Genomic DNA, 20,954 nt, shown 5'->3' with positions numbered 1-20,954 from the left:
TTATTAGCTTTTCTTTTTAATGACTGATTTTAAATGCCATTTTCTTAATGTCTTTCATTTTTTGTAAAGCACTTTGAATTGCCTTGTGTTGAAAAGTGCTATATAAATAAACTTGCCTTGCCTAATAAAGATTTCATGTGACACATACAATTGATTTGTTGATGGGAATGAATGTGAATACATTAACTCTAGGTTAACGGTACTCTTGCTATAACTACTCACCGACACTATAAACCTTGTCCCTCATGCTAGCCCTGACAACACCGGTAAGCACACCTTCATCTAGGCTGCACTGTTTTACGTGTCCTGACTTGTAGTGGTTCTCTCCTCTATCTACACTCTTCTTGTCATCTTTGTAAAACGATATCAGACTGGTAATTGACACAGCCATGACTTCTAGTTAAATGCAGTGTGGCTAAAATGAAAAGCTTTGTTAAAATATGCAAGCGTGCGAAAGTCAAAGTCAGCTTTATTGTAAAAAATTATACATGTGTTATACATCCAGAAATATCGAAATATCGTTTCCCACAGTGTGACATGTATACATAAAACAAAACAAAAACGGCCTAGATAACCGGGGTATACAGTTTAAAATGTTAATATATTTAAAGTGTTCAAAGTGCAGTTACAGTGCAAGTCAGTTGAAACGATCTTAAGTTGGCGTGACGTTGAAGTCGTGCGACCCTGCTGCTGTACTGGCTTGTAGTTCGTCTATAGCATAACGTTAGCATTTTGCTTCTGGCGACTAGATTTAGGACTCAAAAATTATAAAAGTAGGGTTGACATGTGGAGATTATCCGGCTGAACAAAACATGATCCCTCTCTTAAATGTGTGTCAACCACAGATCTTATTTCGAGCTATTTTCCAAAATCCTATGGAGAAATTGCATTGGTTTTTGACGAAGGAACCGGAAGAAGTTTACTTCCGGGTTTTATGACGCGTCACTGCGGTTCTCTATAGCCTGTTTTAAATGGAAGTTGTCTGAGGTCCTTACCACCAGCTGCTCTTGCAGTAATAAGTAGTGCACCTTTCTTACTGTCCTAATGTGCACAATGTAGTGACTGCTTTTCGTCTTTTTGTTTACTTAGTTGTGTTTTCTGTATTTTTTATGTCTGTGTTATGTGTAAGATAAAGATTAAGGTAAAAAAAAAAAAAAAAAATAATTGTAATTTATTTTATTTTTTTTATATTTCAGATTCCTCCGCTTACCACCTAGCGGGAGCTCGTTGAGAACCACTGCTGAAGTTAATTCATAGGTTAATATCCAATGTGGCTGTGTCCCCTTTGAAATGTTCTGATAATCTATAAGCAATAAAACTGCAATACCTTTTTTTTAACATGAGTGTGTGCGGGACGATTTCCCTTCGATTCTATTGGCTCTAACGGTCAGAAAGAGATGTCACATGTCAAAATCGGGGGGGCCAGAGATAAGGAAAATCCACCCAAATGGCCCCAGATGAGTTTTTTTTTGCTAAATATGTCTAAAAAGGTCAAATATCACTTGTTTTGCATCAATCTTGATACAGGGTACTTATTTTATGTTGTACTTTGGATGCCTAAAGCTTTTAGTCTACTAACCCATCATCCAAGGTTAGTTTTCACTATAAGTACAAAATATATTTTGGACGGACACTATAATTTACAGTTTTTTACCATGTTCAATCTGAATTTTCTTTAAAATAAAAAACATCTATATTGATTCTGACTTTTCTACATCCAACTCACAGGTTTATCATTACTTTGAGAAAAAAGATTATTAATTTAACCCTTTTAGAAGGGAAGATATGGTCATTTGTTCTGGGAATGTCATTTTCGAGCCTGAAACCTGAAAAACAGGCTTGGGGCATAGGAAGAATCAAGTGTGCATGCTCTATGGGCCCAGATCATAGATCACAGGGTATTTTTTAAATCTACAGTCGCTCCAGTTTGGGCTTCAGGCACCACTGAGCAACTCTCATCGGAACTAATGGGGCCACTCCATGTTTTCAGGCAGGGGGGGTGTTTGGGAGAGAAACCCCCTGTGGAGGGAACTTTGGGATTTTAGCCTTTGCAGACCATTTACATGCAAATAAAACCTATCGAACACAAAAAACAGGAAAGGACAAATCCATAAAAGCATAATATAGAGCCCCTTTAAATGATTTCCCTCTCCTCTCTGTTCCTGTGTTGTTTATCTTGCAAACACATGAGGACATGCATGCATGGTGCAATGCATAGTTTAACGACTTGTTGTAAGTGTTGGCCAAGATATGCTGCAATATGCCAGCAAAGACAGGAAGAAATCTACTGCAGAGCATGGATGTGAACAATGCTGGCACCAAAGCCAGTATATATGAATTACTCAGCACTCACTTTGTAGCAGTCTCCTTCCAGGCTGTCGAGGATACTGCCACAGGCTCTTCTCATGTACTTTTTGCTCACTTCTATCACCTGCTGGTCAATGTATATGCTTTGTAAAGGAATGATCAATAACAACTAGAAACACACACCAGCCCCAATGCCAAGTCTTCCCTACTACTTCTGCCACCTTTTCCCAGACCACGGCCATCTTTAAACTTCATTTTGATCACAACCACACATCTGTACAGTTTCATGATGTCAACCAACCAGTTTCAGCTGGTAGTTATACATTCCAGTGAAAAGTCGCACTTTGGGAATGAAAAGGGAGAGCAGAACAGAACGCAGAAAGGATATATCCACCAAGGTGATCATCATTGGCTTTTGTTTGACCATCTCAGAAAGGATGCCTACATCTGCTCCTCCTAATGCACCTCTTTCCCAGCAAAATTATCTCCACCCATAATGGCTTGGTTGTAGGCAACATCAGCGAATAAATAAATAAAAAAACATGTGTATGATATGTTTTGCTCAAAATACCAAACAGATCATGCATTTTAGGAATCCCTCATATCCCTCTATTTCAGCCCTGTTAGAGAACTGCAGGTTCGGGGTCCTTAGCTTGAAAAAAAAAAGAGGAGGTGGAGCTAATGAATTCTACGAGATACTCAGCTAAATGCTGCCGTGATTACATGCCCTATTATGTTCCAAACCACATCAAGGATTATTACTGAAACAGTATGGAGCTCAAATGCTTCTTTTTTTTTTTGCGGGTTTACCACAAGGTGAGTTCCTTTTTATATGTTCTGCTTTTTACACATGCTCTCTCCAGTACAGGTTAGCGATGCTTGCTAATGTAAACAAAGACCATATTACGTCCAAAACAGTCGGGCATTGTTTCTGATAGAGACGTTTCTGATAGTGCCGTGGGTCCACATTTCCGATATTACGTCATATCGGAAGCAAATCTGGATCAGCTCCATTGTACCCCCGTTTTTAGAGATTTGGGTACGGAGGGAAAGAGAGAGGGTTTTGTTTTCTGACACTTTGTGAGTTCCCTTACACACCGGGGCAGTGGTGGACTGGCCATAGGGTAGTTCGGGGTGAATCCCGATGGGCCGGTACCGAAGTGGGCTGGTCGGACGATGTGGGCCGGTCGGATAAGCCACTAGCACCCTCCCCCCCTTGACAATTTACTAGCGGTACCGAAGTGGGCCGGTTGAGATGCCCGTGCTGATTTATAGTCCCAGTCTGCTAAACTGATTTTATATATTCATGCTTCTGATTGGCTTACCCTGATATTCTTACCGTCAACGAACCTCACTTCCCATGCCAACCCATCCCAATCATGTACAAACCAATCAGAGTGCAACAGGCCATACACAGCTACTTTGTTTTCAATGTACAAAATGAACCACCCATACAACTGATATCTACATTATTTGTAAAGAATACTTTTTAAAGTTGAAACACATGAAAGACCCTTGGAAAATATGGATTAGTCCACCAAGAAATCTGATTTGACCCTATTGAGCCCATTTCAACTGTAGTGTTGCAAAGAATAAAAATATTAATAATTCATAAAATTATTTATTATCTGTTAAGCTGAGGCTGGCTAGCAGCTGTATTCTAGAGGTCAGAGGTCACCAGTGTTGCAGGGAGTCCAGGTGATGACCCTAACTGCGTTCTGAGCGTTCCTCCGGATGTCCTGGTCCTCCTCTGCAGCCTCGCTCCTCCTCCCGAGCAGGGGGAGCTGCTCCAGCAGGAGGCAGCGGCCCTGCGGAGCTTCAGCCAGCGCGGTCAGGGCCCTCAGGGAGTACATGACCAGAGCCTTCTTCCTCTCCTTGTCCTTCTCCTCCTCTCCGTCCTGGGACACCAGACTGAGGAGGATGGGTATGACGTCCAGTTCCAGACACTGTCGCTTACCTACAATCAGTGATGTAGAGTCAACAAGTACATTTACTCTACAACTCAAGTAAATAGTAACCATATAAATCAAACGTACTATCTGTGTTCACTGTAAGGCTCTTTGCCCTACCTATGGTCAGTATGGCCAAAGCTATTGAAACAATCGTTAGATCGATGCGTCAAAGAAAGGTTTTTCGAGTTGTTGATCCAGAAGAAAAATCCACCTGCCCGTACAGTTGTGATGAATAGGGAAATGACACGCTGCAATGGCATTACAGTTCTATTAGGAGAAATGCGGTGCAGCTTCAGGAATGATGCAAATACATGTGTGTACAGTGCTTGAATTGGGCCGGTACTCACCGGTACGCAGTACCGGCACTTCTGATTTTTACCCATGTGGTACCGGCACTTCTTACTGAGTACCGGCAAGGTGCCGGTACTCAGTAAAATGCCGGTACTCAGCCGCCGGCAATATACGTATATTGTAAACGCAACGCAGCGCAAATGTGGGTCTGACTCTGCCTCACAGAGGGTGACTGGCTGTCTACATGACGTGGCCTGCCGACATTGCCACTTTCATACAGATCATACTAATGCCCTCGATTGGTCTCTGTGTGTCATTCAAGCTCGGGAGGGTGTGTGTTGGTGTATGTGTGGCGCGAGCGAGCGAGAAAGCGCGCGCACCGGTTACGTGTATTGTTGTTAGCATCTGGTGCTAGCTAGCTGCGCTAACGGATATAAGGAGCTTTTTCAACAACAAGGTGGAGGGAGAGTCCTTTGCTGTCAGACTGAGAGGCTGATAACTACAGCTCTGGAGAGGTAAATTACTCTCTGAGTCTTTAGATAGTTAACTTAGTTTAAGTTATCTCAGTGGGTCTCAAACGGTTCGGTCACCATTTATGTAAACACATATTTCCATTTGAGGGGGTAGTGATTAGTAAAATATGCATGAATAATACAAACAAAATGTTAACTAGGTGAAAAAAGGTAAGATAAACTTGTTGAGAGCTAAAACTAGTCTTTGCTGTTGCCTCAAAGAGGAGCAGGGGGGAGAGGAGGGAGACAGGAGAGGCCGATTCAGGAGCCCAGACACACTCACAACTATAAATGAACCAAAAACAAATAAATAAACAAGTTTCAATGTTTTTTCATATTGGATATTGTATGTTATTGGTTATGGCCATGTACTTATGATTTTATGATTATTTAAATGTATACATTTTTGTTTCATATGGGTGTAGTCTCTTTATTTCCCCCTCAAAATGCACCAGATTGATGCATTTAAGTCCAACATTTAAAAAAAAAATCTTACCGGGGGAGCATGCCCCCGGACCCCCCTATAGGATTTGAGGCCAGGCCCCACTGTTCCCAAATAGATTTGCAATTTTTTAAAAATAGTAACCCATCTCCATATGTTTCTTTTTGGGTAGTATATTTAAACTAGAGAGCTATCACTTTGTGCAGCAACGCTATTGACAAATAAATCCAGCAAAATGGCACAAAAAACTGGTAGTGGCCTCAGGGACGAGGAGTCATTTAACCAGCCAGTAGGAGTCAAGCTTTACTTTCTTTTATATCCATAAAGAAAAAGTAAATCTGTTTACAGTTGTTTCATTTTGGATGTTGAGAGGTATCCATATATCTCTTCATTTTGCTCTCAAAGTGCACCAGATTGATGCATCTAACTTCAATATTTTAAAAAAAATGTTCCCGGGGGAGCATGCCCCCGGACCCCCCTAGACTAGAGGGTGTCAGGTCCACTCCCCACTTATAAAAATAGCACTTTACCACTGCACCCCCTCTAATCTCAGATGCACCCTGAGTCATTTTGTTTAAGTACAGTGAGCCTTTCTAAAATATACAGTAAAGAGACAAACCCACCAGCATTATAGGATATACTATGACTTTGTGCCAAATACTTGTTGCTGATTTAGAGTACTGGCACCTTTTTTATTCCAATTCAAGCACTGTGTGTGTATGTATAAATTAAGAAACATCATCACCAATTTGCCACATTACTCACAACGAAACGCTGTTGGCCAACTGTCACTATTGTTGGTTACCTAAAATGTAAGTTTAATGGGCTTATTTTAACAATATGGTCGCATAATTACTTTATTATATATTATTGCAGATCTACTGTAAACTAGCTAGCTAGTCATCTCAAATGAACTGATGGAACAGGTAAGATTATGAAACAGGCTAAATCTGCCCCAGCTCTGTGCATCACTTTTTAGTGTTCCCGTTTCAGTTGTGTTTGAAGTTCTTGCAGGGTTTTTTATTTGCAGCGTTTTAATTTACAGCGTTTTGTGTTTGCAGTGCTTTAAGTAAATGCTGTGCCTGTTTTGTCAAGATGGTGAAGATGTTTCTTCATTTGCATGTGTTTTGTCACATTTGAGTTTTATATTTGCATCGCTTTTTTTTTAATTGCAGCGCGTTTTTCCTCTTATGGAAGTGTTTTGGCCGTTGTAGCAAGCATGCTCCTGTCGGCCACCGTAGAAGTTACTAGAGAGGTCCAAACGTTTTTGTACCTAACTGTAAACACGTCTGTTTCTGCTCCAACATTTTATCATAGTCTACAGGGATGCGGCGAGTTTACATGCAGGCTTATGTCAAAAGGAGCTTTGACATTGCTTGTGTAATTACTCTCACTTTCAGAAGGGGGGACCAAAGTTCCTCGCTCCAGCTTTAGGGTTCAGACAGAGCACAAACTCTCCCGGTTGAATCATCAAAACAACAAAAAATTAACAAATGTGGGGGACAACAGATTAGAAAATCAGTGCCACAGTGCGGGGAAAACGCAACCATTAAGCTGTTGCAAGGCTTTTGTAAAGCTGTACCGTAGACGACATTATCGGCAAACATAGCAGTTTGTTCTGACTTCATTTGCTCCACTATTTGCCTGAAAGCACTGCTGTCCCACAGAAAACAGCAACGTCAGCTGCAACCTACAGTTTCTGGCTCCTAAATCTGTTTATTCAATAAACCTTTTTTTTTGCAGTTTGAGATCAAACCAAACCATGGAGACAGATTTGTTCCTTCTTTTTTACTCTATAGCAACATAAACTGAGGCTTTATTGATGTATTTGCATTTTTTATAGACAGAATAAAACCCCCAAAACAAAGTTGTAATAATTGAAACTTGAGGTCTGAACATGAATCTGATAAAACCTTGAATTAGGAATTTGCGGTGATAAAAAAGCGTCAAGGTGAGAGTTTGTACCTTCGTTGATGATCGCAGCGTACATGATGACTCCGGCAGCGTTGGCCTGAACCTCTACGTCTTCGTCCCGCAGCAGGTCGACCAGGACAGGAAGCACCTCCTCCTCACACACCTGCCGCATACCGTCCTCACACACACTGAAACCAGGAGAGAACAGGTTGCTATTTTAATATAACTTTGAACGTGTAATTACAATCCGCTGTAAGGTTAGAAAGGATATTTTTAACCTATGAAGGCCAAAATAAGCTGCAGGGTAACATTTAGGTCGAAGTTAAAATGGTAAAAGGAACTTATATGAGCTGAGCTTCAGTTTAAAGGCAGAGTTAACTTTTTTTCTTGCATGTGCGTATGTCGCGCTGCCTCACATATCCTGTGTTTTTGATTGTTGGGCACGTACTTCAGAATTGAAGCATAGCAAACGCACTGTTGAAAAGCAAGCTTTGTGAGTTTTAAGCATAAGCAAACATGCTCAAAGAAGCTGAAGTGTCGAAAGCTTGAAGTAGAAACACTGAGATGAGTTGTTGATATTTAGATCAGATACATGGCAATTTAGGCTTGAAAGGGGCCAAATTCTGCCCATTTTCAGGTTCATATTAGTATGTAGTCTCTCTACTGTGACATGTCTCCATGCTGTAATGTTCAAAAAGCTCTTTATTTTCCTCATATTGCCTGTGCTGCAGCACCTCTTTTCACCCTCTGTCTGAAACCAGAGCCCAGTCTGCTCTGATTGGTTAGCTGGCCGGCTCTGTTGTGATTGGTAAACTGCTAAGAGATGTCCCGTCCCTTAGCCTATCACGTACAATGTGTTGGAGTGTGTGGGAGAGAAACTCCCACTGGAGGAACTTCAGGATTTTAGACATTAGCCGCTTTCACACCAAGTACTTTGCCGTACTTAGTGCCCCCATGGCACTAAGTACAGATCGCGTTCACACCGGAATAAGTTCCCTGAGGGAGGATTACGCAAATTAAGCCGCTGACGTCACTTCTTCTTCTGCTTTGGGTTTACTGGCAGGCCGCAAACCACTTCACGGCGTATACTGCCACCCGAAGTCCCCGGAGTTGGGGACTGGCTTCAGAGTAAATCGTCAGAACGCCGACACCTCCTCATCTCCACCGCTCCCATGTTTTCTTTTGTGTTGCCATAAGTTATTCTCTCTCCGTTGGTGAGCGGGGCTAATGCTAATGCTAATAATGCTAATGCCAGCAAATACAATGGCGGCTTCACAAAACTTGAAGTTTTACGGGGCGTGGTTTGCATTCGCCCAGCCAATCGAAATTGGTACTTTTTTCTCCCCAGGATAGTACCACCTCTCTAGCAGGCACTAAATATGGGGGTAAAAGTTCTTAGAACTAAGTACTCTTTTTGGTGTGAACGCAAAATTCCAGGCACTAACAGAACTAAACGGGAAAAGTACGGGGAAAAGTACTCCAGTGTGGAAGCACCTTTTGCAGAACATTTAGCTGCTCAAAAACCTATTGAACACGCTGCAGGGAAGGGAAAGCCTAATAACCATCCTCTTTAAGAATGGAATAAAGTGGAATGGTGAGTTCATGTGCAAGCGTTAAGCTTAGTTTAGGCACTGAAGGGAGTTGAGGTGTCACTTGAAGTTAAAGATATAAAACTGCTTTTCCTCCACAATGTAAAATAAACAAATAAAATAGGTTAAGAGAATTTAACCTGAGGACCATCAAGGCTGCCGTCGCCTCTCTGCGGATGTCTGTGGAGCTGTCGGATAGTTTGTGGAGCAGGAGCGAGACACCGTCAGAGGCCAGAGCCGGCAGAGGGTCCAGACAGGAGCAGGAGCTGAGGGTGGAGAGGAGCAGCACCTGCACATCCTCTTCCTCCTCCTCTTCCTCCTCTCTGAGCTTCAGCATTAGTTTAGGAACCAGAGTCAGAAGAGCCTCTGCACCTGCAGGGATACAGGCTCAGGTCAGACACACTTGTTGGGAGGAAGGAAGAAAGATGAACAGATATGTGATGACCCAAACTATTTGTCAAAAACATACATAACTTTTAACAGCATTTCAATGTAGCAATGTATTTATTGCATCAAGGTAGCACTGCTGATTCAGTGTATTGATCTGTTTAATGAAACACTGATCAATTCACCAGTGATTTGTTTTTTAACTGGCCGTTATGAAACTGACTCGAGAACAAGTATTGACCCCCAGTGAGAAAAAAACTATGGTTGCAGCAGCAAGGAGAGAAATAAGATACCTAGGGGAATTCAATGAAACAATTATAATAATACCAATTTAAATATAATAATAATGATAATAATTATTATAATAATAATAGTTTTACTTTCAAATGTATTGTTGCTGCTTTTGACAATTGCTGCAAAAGTAAAACTATTTTTATTGTATTTGTTTATTTTTGATTATATAATCCTGAAAATCCTAGATATTAAGTCTTCAGATATGTAGGGTAAAAACACATTATAATGTTAACAGTGATTGGTATAGCATACATACATTTAGTACAATAATATAAATAATGCATTCTGTATGGAAATGTATGCCAATTTTAATAACAATAAGATTCTGGAAATAATTATTATAATAATTAATCAGTATCTTAAAATAATCAGTTAACTTCTGAAAAATAATGACTTAGTATCTCAAAATAGTTACCTATATTGCAAAACAAACAAACATCTTTAAGTTTTAAGAAAAATGAATGAAAAAAATAATAATTATACAGGAAAGATGTTAGGAAATATGTTCTGCTGGTAGATTCTTGTGTTGTTATTTTAGTTTGTGTGTTTTATTTGACTGTAAAAGTTTGTTAAAGGTCCCATGTCATGCTTTACTGGTTATTACCCGTCCCCTTCTGTGTTATGAAGGTTTTTATGCATGTAAACGGTCTGCAGAGTCACAAACCCTCAAAGTACACCCTGTAGCGAGTAAAACTCTAACACAGAAAATACCTCCCCAGCATGCTGTATGAGAAACCAATGTGAGTTTGGAAAATTGCACAATATAAATCTTTTTCTAGTAGACCTCAACAATGGAATTATGATCAGTGGAAATGGCCATGACATGGGACCTTTAAGTAACTGGCAATTGTGATGACAGGCCATCTATCTTTGAGTGAATGGCAGGTCAAATAAGAGGTTCTTCTTCCTGCTAAATTCCATTGTGGGCTATTACGCAGCGTCCACACGGCGGCGTACGTTGAAGCTTGCCGGTGAGCTTGTCTGAAACTCGACCAACAACCAATCACATGAATCTCCCACCCCGAACGCGTCTATCGTTTTTCCAACCCAGATTTAACCACTTCCGCATTACGCAAGGATCGACTTAGCTCTACGCGATAGCGTCATAGACTTCATCTTCGGCAGTTACGGCCCATCCACACAGCGGCGTGCGTTGACGCTTCACCATTCACTTTGAATGGGGTGACGCCGCTTTTTGCCGAACTGCATTTTGGGAAGCGACGCAACGCGTTGCTGGCGTTGCTCGCTTCAAAAGTTCAGCAATGTTCAACTTTTGGCGCCTCGGTAGAAGCGTCAGCCAATGAAATCCCGTGTATTCAAATCTGCCAGTACAAGCGCGAGCCAATCAAACCGCGTGTATAGTGGGAAAGACTACGCAGGTCATTTCCTCATATTCCAAAAAATAGCGGTAGTGAATCACCCGGTGCTGTATGATCAGTCTCTGTTCATCTACCGGGATACAAACCGGAGGAGCCAGACATGGAGGGAGGTGGCAGAGACAGTGGGTGAAACTGGTAGGTTTTCGCCAGTTTGGGAATTTTATATCCAGTTTACTTCGTTTTAACATTGCTATTGCTTTGTATGTCGGGGGCGGGAGATTCATGTGATTGGTTGTTGGTCGCGTTGCTCGCAAAAAATCCCCAAGCTTCAGATACGCCCACCGCCAAGCGTCAACGCACGCCGCTGTGTGGACGGGCCGTTATAGCGGTCGCGTTAAAGCAGGATATTGAATAGTTGTTTTTTGTCTTTCCAAAGGATTTGTGGACTGAAAGTAAACGATCCTGTTATCAAAGCCATATCGAAGAGTCCTGAGATTGTATTACTGGTGTTTTATCAACTATAAATAGCCTGTGTGTATCCTCAAATGTCGTTTTCAATATCTTATAAGCTGATGTAAGTGCAGAATATTGAATATAACCTTGACTATTACTGTGTACTTCATTTATCTGACAGCATTATTTAATGATACCTAGATATATACAGATGTATCCCTCTTATATCCATCAGGAATTAATATGAAATGATGAATTAAGATTACCTCAGCACTGCATAAGTGTGGTCGTCAGTCATATTGACAAAGAAGCACTATTATATTGTATATTGTATATTATGCAGCGTTTAAAAGGACGGTATTTAGCTTGTCAGATTCAGATTTCAAGGGTGTGCCGCACGAGGCAGTGATGTAACCATAGAGATGTAACGCCAGGTTGATGCTGTGACGTAACGCTGCGTCGATGCTTGCGTAATGCAGAAGTGGGATCTAAACTGAGTTGGAAAAACGATAGACACGCCCCGGACACACAAGCACGCGGTTTGATTGGCTAGAGCTTGTACTGGAATATGATTTGATTGGCTGACGCTTCCGCCAAAGCTTCAAAAGTTGAACATTGCTCAACTTTTGAAGCGAGCAACGCTCCCACAATGCAGTTCGGCAAAGCGTGACGTCACCCCATTCAAAGTGAATGGGCAGAAGCCATGTGGACGGGCCGACTGCCGTTTCAACGTGCAACCAATCAGATAACAGCTGTTTGTAGCCGCGCAAGCTAGCAGCGGAGGTAACCATTGAAACTAAACATAACTAGATTATTTTCACCGCAAAGCTCTCTGCCCAACCATGTGGTGAGTAAAGAGCAAATCTATCGAAATAATCTAAGAAATAAATGAATATATGACTAAAATCTCAAAATAGTGATAATTAGACATGGAGTTTGTTTTCCCACTTGTTTGTGTAATACGGATAGTTTCAGAATCGGTTTTATTACCAAGTGTTTACACGAGGAATTTGCTTTGGAATAAATGGTGCATGAGACACAGAAAGAAGAATACAGACCAAAAATAGTACAATTATAAAAGCTATTCCAAAAAAATATTTTAAGATTATTATAACAAGACAATATTTACACAAAATATTATGTGAGAAACTGAGTATAGTGAAATATCATAAAATATGACAAATACTATACTATATTCAAAGTGGAGAGCTGTGATTTGAATCCCACAATACGGTTACCTGCAGGCATCAGAGTAAGGCGGTTCAGCACTCGTTGGACGTTTCTCCTGCAGGATGATGAGGAGTCGTCCATCAGCTCTGAGAGGTGAGGGAGGAAGGAGGAGGAGAGCAGGGCCTGTCTGCAGGAGAAGACAGCAGAGACCTTCACTATCCCAACAGTACATGTTAAGCTGCCATCGTCCATGAAGTGGTGTTTCTGTTAACATAGTATTGTATCACGCATAAGCCGCGTTCACACCGCAGTACTTTTCCCACTTTAGTTCCGATATAGTTCCAAAATGTCGCTTTCACACCAAAAAGAGCCGGAACTAAAATTAGTTCATGAGAACCTTTTAACCCCCTTTTCCTTTCGTGGGAGAAAAAGGTTCCTATTTCTGATTGGCTGGGCGGATTGCAAACCACGCTCCGTAAAACTAAAAAAAAGTTCTGTGAAGCCGTCATTTTATTATCCTAGCATTAGCATTATTAGCATTTGCATTAGCCCAGCGCAGAAACGCAGAGAGACTAACTTATGGCAACACAAAATAAAACATGGGAGCGGTGGAGATGAGGAGGTGTCGGCGTTCTGGATATTTACTCGGAAGGCTTCAGTAGAAGCTGCTGGGAGTCCCAACAGCTTCTACTGAAGCCAGTCCCCAACTCCGGGGACTTCCGGCCGGGGACTTCGGGTGGCAGTATACGGCGTGAAGTTGTTTGCAGCCTACCAGTAAACCCAAAGCAGAAGAAGAAGAAGTGACGTCAGCGGCTTCATTTGCCTAATCCACCCCCAGGGATTTATTCCGGTGTGAAAGCGATCTGTACTTAGTTTATCAGAACTAAAGAGTTCTGATGAACTAAGTTCTCATGAACCTTTGTGGGGAAAGTACTGCAGTGTGAAAGCGCCTATAGAGTGGTGCAGCAGTGACGTATTTTTGTAATCTGATCTGGAAGTTAGCATTGCAGGGGGCTCCCTCGACGAAAAGCAAAGGGATTTTTACATTGGATCAGTCCCGATTGCCGAACATAAACTGATGCTTTTTAATAAAAAACTAAATGTCCCCAACCGTAAACTAAAGAAGGTTAATGTTCAGCGTGATGGCGTTTAGCAGTGATATTTAGTCACATGTTAGAAACAGCTGTTTTTATGGCAGTTTTGGAGATTAACGAGTGGGGCATTTACTAACTTATTTGAAACTAAAACTTAAATAAGATCTTAAGATTGTGTTTATCACAGATCTAACTTCAGGCAGCTAAACAAAAACACACTAAATGACAGTTGATTTTGGGACATGGTAATATGTTAACTCCTTTCCGGATTTTAGGACTCATTCCTGCACCCCTTTATTTATTTCTGTCTGTGTGTCTGTGTGTCTGTCTGTCTGTGTGTGTGTCTGTGTGTCTGTCTGTCTGTCCGTGTGTCTGTCTGTCTGTCTGTCTGCCTGTCTGTCTGTGTCTGTCTGTCCGTCCGTCTGTCCGTCTACTCTGTGTGTGTGTGTGTGTGTGTGTGTGTGTGTGTGTGTGTGTGTGTGTGTGTGTGTGTGTGTGCCTGCCTGTCTGTCTGTCTGTCTGTCTGTCTGTCTGTCTGTCTGTCTGTCTGTCTGTCTGTCTGTCTGTCTGTCTGTCTGTCTGTCTGTTTGTTTCCCTACCTGCCGATTCTGTGGGCGGTCAGCAGATGAATCAGCTCGCAGGTTTTTGCTCTTACTATTGAATCTTCATCCTTAAGCAAAACCTTTAACTGCTCCAGAAACCCTGCAGAATGGTAATAATATTGTTTATATAAATACTGTGAACATCAATTTTACATTGTGTATGATTTTCTCTGAATAACATGCACATCCTAAGAAAGGAAATAAATGTAATATATGATGTAGTGGTAACAAATCAGATGCAACAAAGTCGTAAGTGAAGTGGCCAACTGAAATCAAATACATATCTAGAAGGACTACACTATAGTGAAAATGCTTTATAAGAAATACATTTCTACATTCAAAATCCTGCTTAACAGTGCAGTGGAGTTAAAGTATCAGGACTAAAACATTTCACAATCAGAAACATCATTATAAGGGAAAACTAAAATAAATGTCCAATAAATAAATAAGAAAACTGAATAAACATGTTTATGAAAACTTAAAATGCACGCTCAATATGGTTGTAGTCTGGAGATTGACTTGGCCGGTCTGAAACCTCCCACTTCTTTCCCCTGATAAAGTCCTTGGTTGTTTTTGCCGTGTGTTTTGGGTCGTTGTCTTGCTGCAGGATGATCTCCCGATCACTTTGATTGCATCTCTCTTTAAAATGGCAGACAAAATGTTTCTATAGACGTCTGAGTTCATTTAGCTGCTGCCATCATGTGTTACATCATCAATGAAGATCAATGAGCCCGTCCAGAAGAAGCCAAGCCATGACATCACCTCCACCATGTTTCACAGATGAGATGTGTGCTTGGGATCATAAGCAGATCCTTTCATTCTCCACACGTTGGCCTTTCCATCACTTTGGTAAAGGTTCATCTTTGAGTCGTCAGTCTTTGTCCAAGCACCTTTGAGGCCCGTCTCTGCACTAATTGGCAAATTAAAATCTGGCCTTCTCATTGCTAATGAGTGCATGGTTTGCACCTTCTGGTGTAGCCTCTGTGCTTTTGTTCCCAAAGTCTTCTGCTAACGGTGGATTGTGAGACCTTCACTCCTGCCCTCTGGAGGTTGTTGGTGATGTTTCTTTACAGTTCTCACAATGTTTCTGTCCTCAGATGCTGATGTTTTCCTCTGTCGACCAGTTTGAAGTCTGATGCTCAGTACACCAGTACTCTCTTTCTTCTTAAGGACATTCTAAATGGTTGTACTGGCTATGGCCAATGTTTGTGCAACGGCTCTGATGTATTTTCCATTTTCTCTCAGTTTCAAAATTGCTTGATTTTCTCCCAGACAGCTCTCTCTAGTCTGCATGTTGGTTACACCATTTACAAATGCAGCCTGCACAGGCAAAGCCCAAAGCTCAAACTGAGAGCAGACAGGCAGTGCTATTTATTGTTAGCATAATCAATGTAGAAGGACACACCTGGCAACAAATAAACACCTGTTGGTCACATGTTCCAATACTTTTGCTCACTTGAAAAATGGGTGGGTTTAAACAAAAGGCGCTATCTTCTCAGTTGTCTAACAGATCTAGACACATACCTGGAATGAAAAGCTGAAATACTGACCTTTTGTCTCATATTCATCTTTTGATTTCAAACCTAATTGTTTTCAGTGTAAAGCAAAAATAAAGCAATTGGCCTCGCTGTTCCAATAGTTTTGGAGGGGACTGTATTACATTACATGTCATTTGTTAGATGCTTTTATCCAAAGCGACTTACATACTCAATAATGTGGGCAATCCCCGCAGGAGCAATTTGGAGTGATTTGCCCAGGGAGGGACACAACGACATGCTGACTGCAGTGGGGTTTGAATCTGTGACCCGCCGATCCAAACACCAACGCTCAACCCACTGCGCCAAAGCTGGGGAACAATAGTCTTGCAAGGGGGGGAAAGAAAGAAGAAGAATGGGGAAGAAGGGGGAAGAAGAAAAAAGAGGGAGAAAGAGAGGAAAAAGAGAAAAAGAGGAAAAAAAACGATTCCCCTTCTGTAGCATGTGAAAGTCTTTATATACAGAAGTACTTTAATAAAGACCAACAACCTATGCGTTTGTTGACTAATAACACTTGCGTTATGCAGTTAACTATTAACACATTTCTATTAAATATTATATATTTCTAATAAATATTAAGTAAAACGTATCTACTTCTTTCAAGTTCATTACATACAATTATTATTATTTTCTTTATCAGGGATAGTTTTGAAGTACCCAATATGGACCTGCTCATGGTTTGTGTGCTGTGGATAAATAATTAAGTGTAACCATTACATTTAATATGAACTAAGAAGGTATTGGTGTTATGATGTATTTCTTTTAACAAACAAAGAGAAAACCTATAGAAATTCTAAACATAGCACTCCACTCAATTATTGGACAGTCACGTACTTTATAGAACCAAACCTTTATTTTAAAGTAGTTCAACTTAATAAAATGTAAAACAACCCATAAAAGTAAGAAAGGTGAAGTATAACAAAATAACACTCTAAATGAGTTTTAACATAAAATAAACATTATCATAAACTTAATAAAATATATACATATCATATATATATATAAATAAATATCAAACTATACAGCAAACTTTATACATAAATAAGTTTCCAGTGTCCATGCCTCTGGTGGGGGGGATATACATTTTGTTATGTCCTCCAACCATTGCTCCTTTGGCACAATGTAGTTCACTACTCCCTGTACTGGCAGTGTCCAGTGTCCGCTGTCCCAAACCTCCCACACCTTCACACGTGTTGGGCAGTACTTTGCGGGTCAGTGATTGGCTGTATGGAGCAGGAGCAGGAGCAGGACTAGGAGCAGGAAAAGCAGAGAGAGGCTGGCATTCAGAGCCTGTGGAGCAGCGACCAGGACAGGAAACTGTGAGCTCACTGGTGTATATATCATGGAGCCCAAAGGTGGAGCAGGGAAGAGCTGCAACACCACATGAGGAGCTGAGGGTGGATCAGGGAAGAGCTGCATCTCCACCTGTTGACCTGAGGGTGGAGCAGGGAACAGCTGCGTCTCCACCTGAGGACCTGAGGGTGGAGCAGGGAACAGCTGCAACACCACCTGAGGACCTGAGGATGGAGCAGGGAACAGCTGCAACACCACCTGAGGACCTGAGGGTGGAGCAGGGAAGAGCTGCATCTCCAACTGAGGGCCAGAGGGTGGAGCAGAGAAGAGCTGCATCTCCATCTGAGGGCCAGAGGGCGGAGCAGAGAAGAGCTGCATCTCCAACTGAGGGCCAGAGGGTGGAGCAGAGAAGAGCTGCATCTCCACCTTGCTTTGATGCTTTGTGATCTGGAATGTGACAACAGCGAAGTTGAGGCATTTATTAGAAATGATCTATAGTAGTTAATGTTTCCAGATTTATAACCGAACACATTTATAATAAAAACTAGTTTTTAATGTTATTGTTTATAAGAGAGTTTAATAAACATGGAAATCAAATACACAGTCACGTTATATTTGACCTTTTTGGTTGAGTCCATCTTTAAGATGGAACCAAATGTGGAGGTGATGCTGGCCTTGATACGGTCCATGTGAGGAGAGGATATCCCTGCCGTACATGGACAGCACCCAGAGACTGCTTGGGCGGAGGCTGGGCTCTGGGGGCTCCTGGCAGACCACAGGGAGGAGGCTGGGCTCTGGGGGCTCCTGGCAGACTACAGGGAGGAGGCTGGGCTCTGGGAGTAACTACTGGGGGTGTGATATATGCATGAGGCATTTCTTAATCTGAAACTATCGTCATTATGTTTTAGTCTGGAGTGAGTCACTCAGTGTAAATCCTTTGATTGATAATATTTGCACCAGTAAATTGTAAATGTTCAGTAATATACTTATCATATGTGAATAATAAGTAATAGCTACATATGTTTCTATACTGTACCTTCTGACAGAGGTCACGTCACTTCCGTTTCCTTGGAGCGGGTTTATCCCTCCTGAAGGCCAAAGCCCGTCCATTCCGCATCTTCCATTTCTTTATGGCTTATAGGTTTAGTGATCATCTAAACTTTAAGTAAAATAACAATGCAAGTGTTAGAGAGAACTACACTGCAAAGCGAACAACACTGACACCATGTTAACCATTATTTATACAGGTTATCTACACATATAATCATGTATAAACACACATCATGTTCATAAACGGTGAAGTTATCCTTTTATCCATAAATGATTGATGTATGTATATTGAATTACAATTAATGTAATGTTATATACAGTATATAGCTATCTTGAATATATATTCAACAATATACTGTATCCTTCCTGGAGCATATAACACACTTTATCATATCATAGTGAGCAACGATCCCTTATCTCACATAAAGATATTTATATCATATAATATATGATATACTTTAGGTGTCTATATGAACCAATAAACTGATCAACATAAACTCATGAAACGCCACCAGTAACCAATAGGCATCTTAACCAAATCTGTAAAGTAACTAAAGGTAAGCTATTAAACACATAGTAGTGGAGTAGTAGTGCACCATTTACCTCTGAATTGTAGTGGAGTAGAAGTACACAGAAGAAAAATATGGAAACACTCAAGTGAAGTACAAGTATCTCAAAATTCTACTAAGTACAGTACTTGAGTAAATGTTCTTAGTTACTTCCCACCTCTGTGTATACAGTATATATGCTGTATGACTTCTGTACCACTGCTCACAGAAGTGTAGTTACTAATTACAACATGCCCATTCATACAAGAGTCGTTTAACAACTTATTTAAATTACTGTTGTCAATCGGATGTATAACACAGGGCTGTTGACATTGATTAATATAATAACGTGTATTTAACCTAGACACGATAGCATTAGCAATGCTGGCTTGCTAACTTTATGCAGACTGAAGTTGCCGACTGCATACAGTAATGTAAAAGTTGACGCCAAAACGACGGTTGTAAAAATAGGTTTTATGACTGTAAACGGGAAAATAGAAACATGTAGTGTTGTTACTTACCCTGAATACCACTGATACGCCTCGCCACTGTCAACCAAAGCGTGAGGGGGGCGGGTTCGGGGAGAATCCGTGCAGTGAGTGGCTCTGTCCATTGTGATGCCGTGACGTGATTGGCTCCGTCCATTGTGAACTCGCGTCGTTATTGGTTTAAATCCAATCTCACAATGGACAGCGAATATCATGATTGGGTGATAGATTGGAGTTTGACAGACGGTCCTGCGCCAACTAGCGGCCACACGCCGCTGTATAGTATCTCTAAAATATGAAATGCGAATTTGCAGTTTGGCTACTGATGGTCTGCCTGAGGGTCTGAGGGAGGGTTCGAGTTAAAAATATATATTTGATATAGTTAAATGCATCATGTCGGCTGCTTGCAGAGGTGGGAGAAGTACTCAGATCTGGTACTTGAGTAAAAGAAGAAGTACCAGAGTGTAATACTCTGTTTCTTAGTCAAAAGTATTGGCATCAAATTATACTTATAAGTACCAAAAGTAAAAGTACTCATTATGCAGATTGGTCCATTTCAGAAAAATATATATGATATGTTTTGATTATAATCATTTATGTGTTTATCAAAGCTGGTACAGGTGGATCACATTTTTATGATTTGATTTACTGCTGGGTTTGTGAATTTAGTCCAGGTGTAACTAAGTTCTTATTTAAGTCATCTCATATGCTTAAGGTATTAAATACATAAAAACATGTAAAAGTAGAAATATTTACCTCTGAATTGCAGTGGAGTGGAAGTACAAAGTAGCACAATGTGGAAATATTTATGTAAAGTACAAGTACCTCATAATTGTACTTAAGTGCATTTAATCAAGTACTGTACTATACTTAAATAGAACATGTAGCTACTTCTACTTTACTTGAGTATGTTCACATTGTCCTACTTCATGCTTTTACTACATTGCAGCTTTAGTTACTTGGAGATTGTGATTATTAATACAAAATATAAATCATATAATTATTTATAATATATTAGTATAGGTTTAAGTTAAAGCTTTAATAATGTATTATAAATAATTATTTGTGTTTAACCTCCCAGTATATAAAGTAATTTAAATAAACCCCTTCTTTACAAGCAACATTGAAGTTGATCAACACAATAACGCATCAATCATTTTTAAATACATATTTTAAAGGTAGGCTGCTATATGGTGCTTAAATGGGACATTCTGCATAATAAGTACTTTTTCTTGTGGTACTTAAAGTATATTTTGAATTGTGTAAAATGTTGAATGCAGGACTTTTACTTGTAGCTAACTTAGTTACTTTACACCACTGGCTGCTCATTACCTCCGCTGACAGTGCAGGAGATCCGCTCCGGGTCCCGCAGCAGGTCGCACAGTGAGGCCAGAGCCCGCATCCTCCGCGGCGCCTCCTGCTGCTGCAGCTCCGAGAACAGCTGAGGCACCGCCCGCCGGCCGTAGGCCACCGGAGCCCGGCTGGGGTCATACGGAGAGCCGGCCATCCTGTGTTTGTCCAGTAACTTCACTCTAAAGCCGCTAATATCTAGAGCTAACAGGGCGCACTTGGGCAAATTAGCCTAAATGCAAAAAGACAACGTTGCCTAGTAACTTTATACAGAGAGCAGAAGGAGGACGTCACTTCCGGGTAGCCTCTAACAAACACCGTAAAAAAAATATATATATTAACCTAATGATTTTATATTCCTACA

At 40.9% G+C, this 20,954-nt stretch overlaps 2 protein-coding genes across 8 annotated transcripts; both read right to left on the bottom strand.

The window, feature by feature from the left end:
- Nucleotides 1–452: 452 nt before the first annotated feature.
- rsph14 (radial spoke head 14 homolog) lies at nucleotides 453–20,832 on the bottom strand. Its single transcript, XM_079686830.1, has 6 exons — nucleotides 20,573–20,832; nucleotides 14,324–14,426; nucleotides 12,699–12,817; nucleotides 9,148–9,379; nucleotides 7,470–7,606; nucleotides 453–4,264 (listed from the first exon to the last, which is right to left on the bottom strand). The coding sequence occupies exons 1-6, from the start codon at nucleotides 20,745–20,747 to the stop codon at nucleotides 3,975–3,977; spliced, it is 1,056 nt and encodes a 351-aa protein (XP_079542956.1). The 5' UTR covers nucleotides 20,748–20,832; the 3' UTR covers nucleotides 453–3,974.
- Nucleotides 16,521–20,072, bottom strand: LOC307042754 (uncharacterized protein). 7 transcript variants are annotated; one of them, XM_079686833.1, is made up of 4 exons: nucleotides 19,274–20,072; nucleotides 18,191–18,313; nucleotides 17,775–18,000; nucleotides 16,521–17,601 (listed from the first exon to the last, which is right to left on the bottom strand). In XM_079686833.1, exons 3-4 carry the CDS (start codon nucleotides 17,841–17,843, stop codon nucleotides 17,074–17,076), a joined length of 597 nt encoding a protein of 198 aa, XP_079542959.1. In that variant the 5' UTR covers nucleotides 17,844–18,000; nucleotides 18,191–18,313; nucleotides 19,274–20,072; the 3' UTR covers nucleotides 16,521–17,073. The 7 variants fall into 7 exon arrangements, with proteins under 7 accessions (XP_079542959.1, XP_079542960.1, XP_079542961.1 ...); XM_079686834.1 differs by having other exon boundaries at nucleotides 17,775–17,997; XM_079686835.1 differs by lacking the exon at nucleotides 19,274–20,072 and adding an exon at nucleotides 18,808–19,267.
- Nucleotides 20,833–20,954: the final 122 nt, after the last annotated feature.

The sequence above is a fragment of the Notothenia rossii genome, assembly GCF_949606895.1.
Source record: "Notothenia rossii genome assembly, chromosome: 6".
NCBI classification, from domain to species: Eukaryota; Metazoa; Chordata; class Actinopteri; order Perciformes; family Nototheniidae; genus Notothenia; species Notothenia rossii.
Note: the sequence above shows the minus strand (reverse complement) of the source record. Positions and strands in the feature narration are given on the sequence as shown.

Bases quoted from the DNA above. Each gene is read 5' to 3' on its own strand.
- rsph14 (XM_079686830.1), bottom strand. From the start codon at position 20,747: ATGGCCGGCTCTCCGTATGACCCCAGCCGGGCTCCGGTGGCCTACGGC. The intron at 9,380-12,698 runs GTAACCGTATTG...GTATCCCTGCAG, and splicing joins CCTTACTCTGATGCCTGCAG to GTGCAGAGGCTCTTCTGACT. The intron at 7,607-9,147 runs GTTAAATTCTCT...TCCTGGTTTCAG, and splicing joins GCAGCCTTGATGGTCCTCAG to TGTGTGTGAGGACGGTATGC.
- LOC307042754 (XM_079686833.1), bottom strand. From the start codon at position 17,843: ATGGACCGTATCAAGGCCAGCATCACCTCCACATTTGGTTCCATCTTA. The intron at 17,602-17,774 runs GTCAAATATAAC...GTCACATTCCAG, and splicing joins AGATGGACTCAACCAAAAAG to ATCACAAAGCATCAAAGCAA.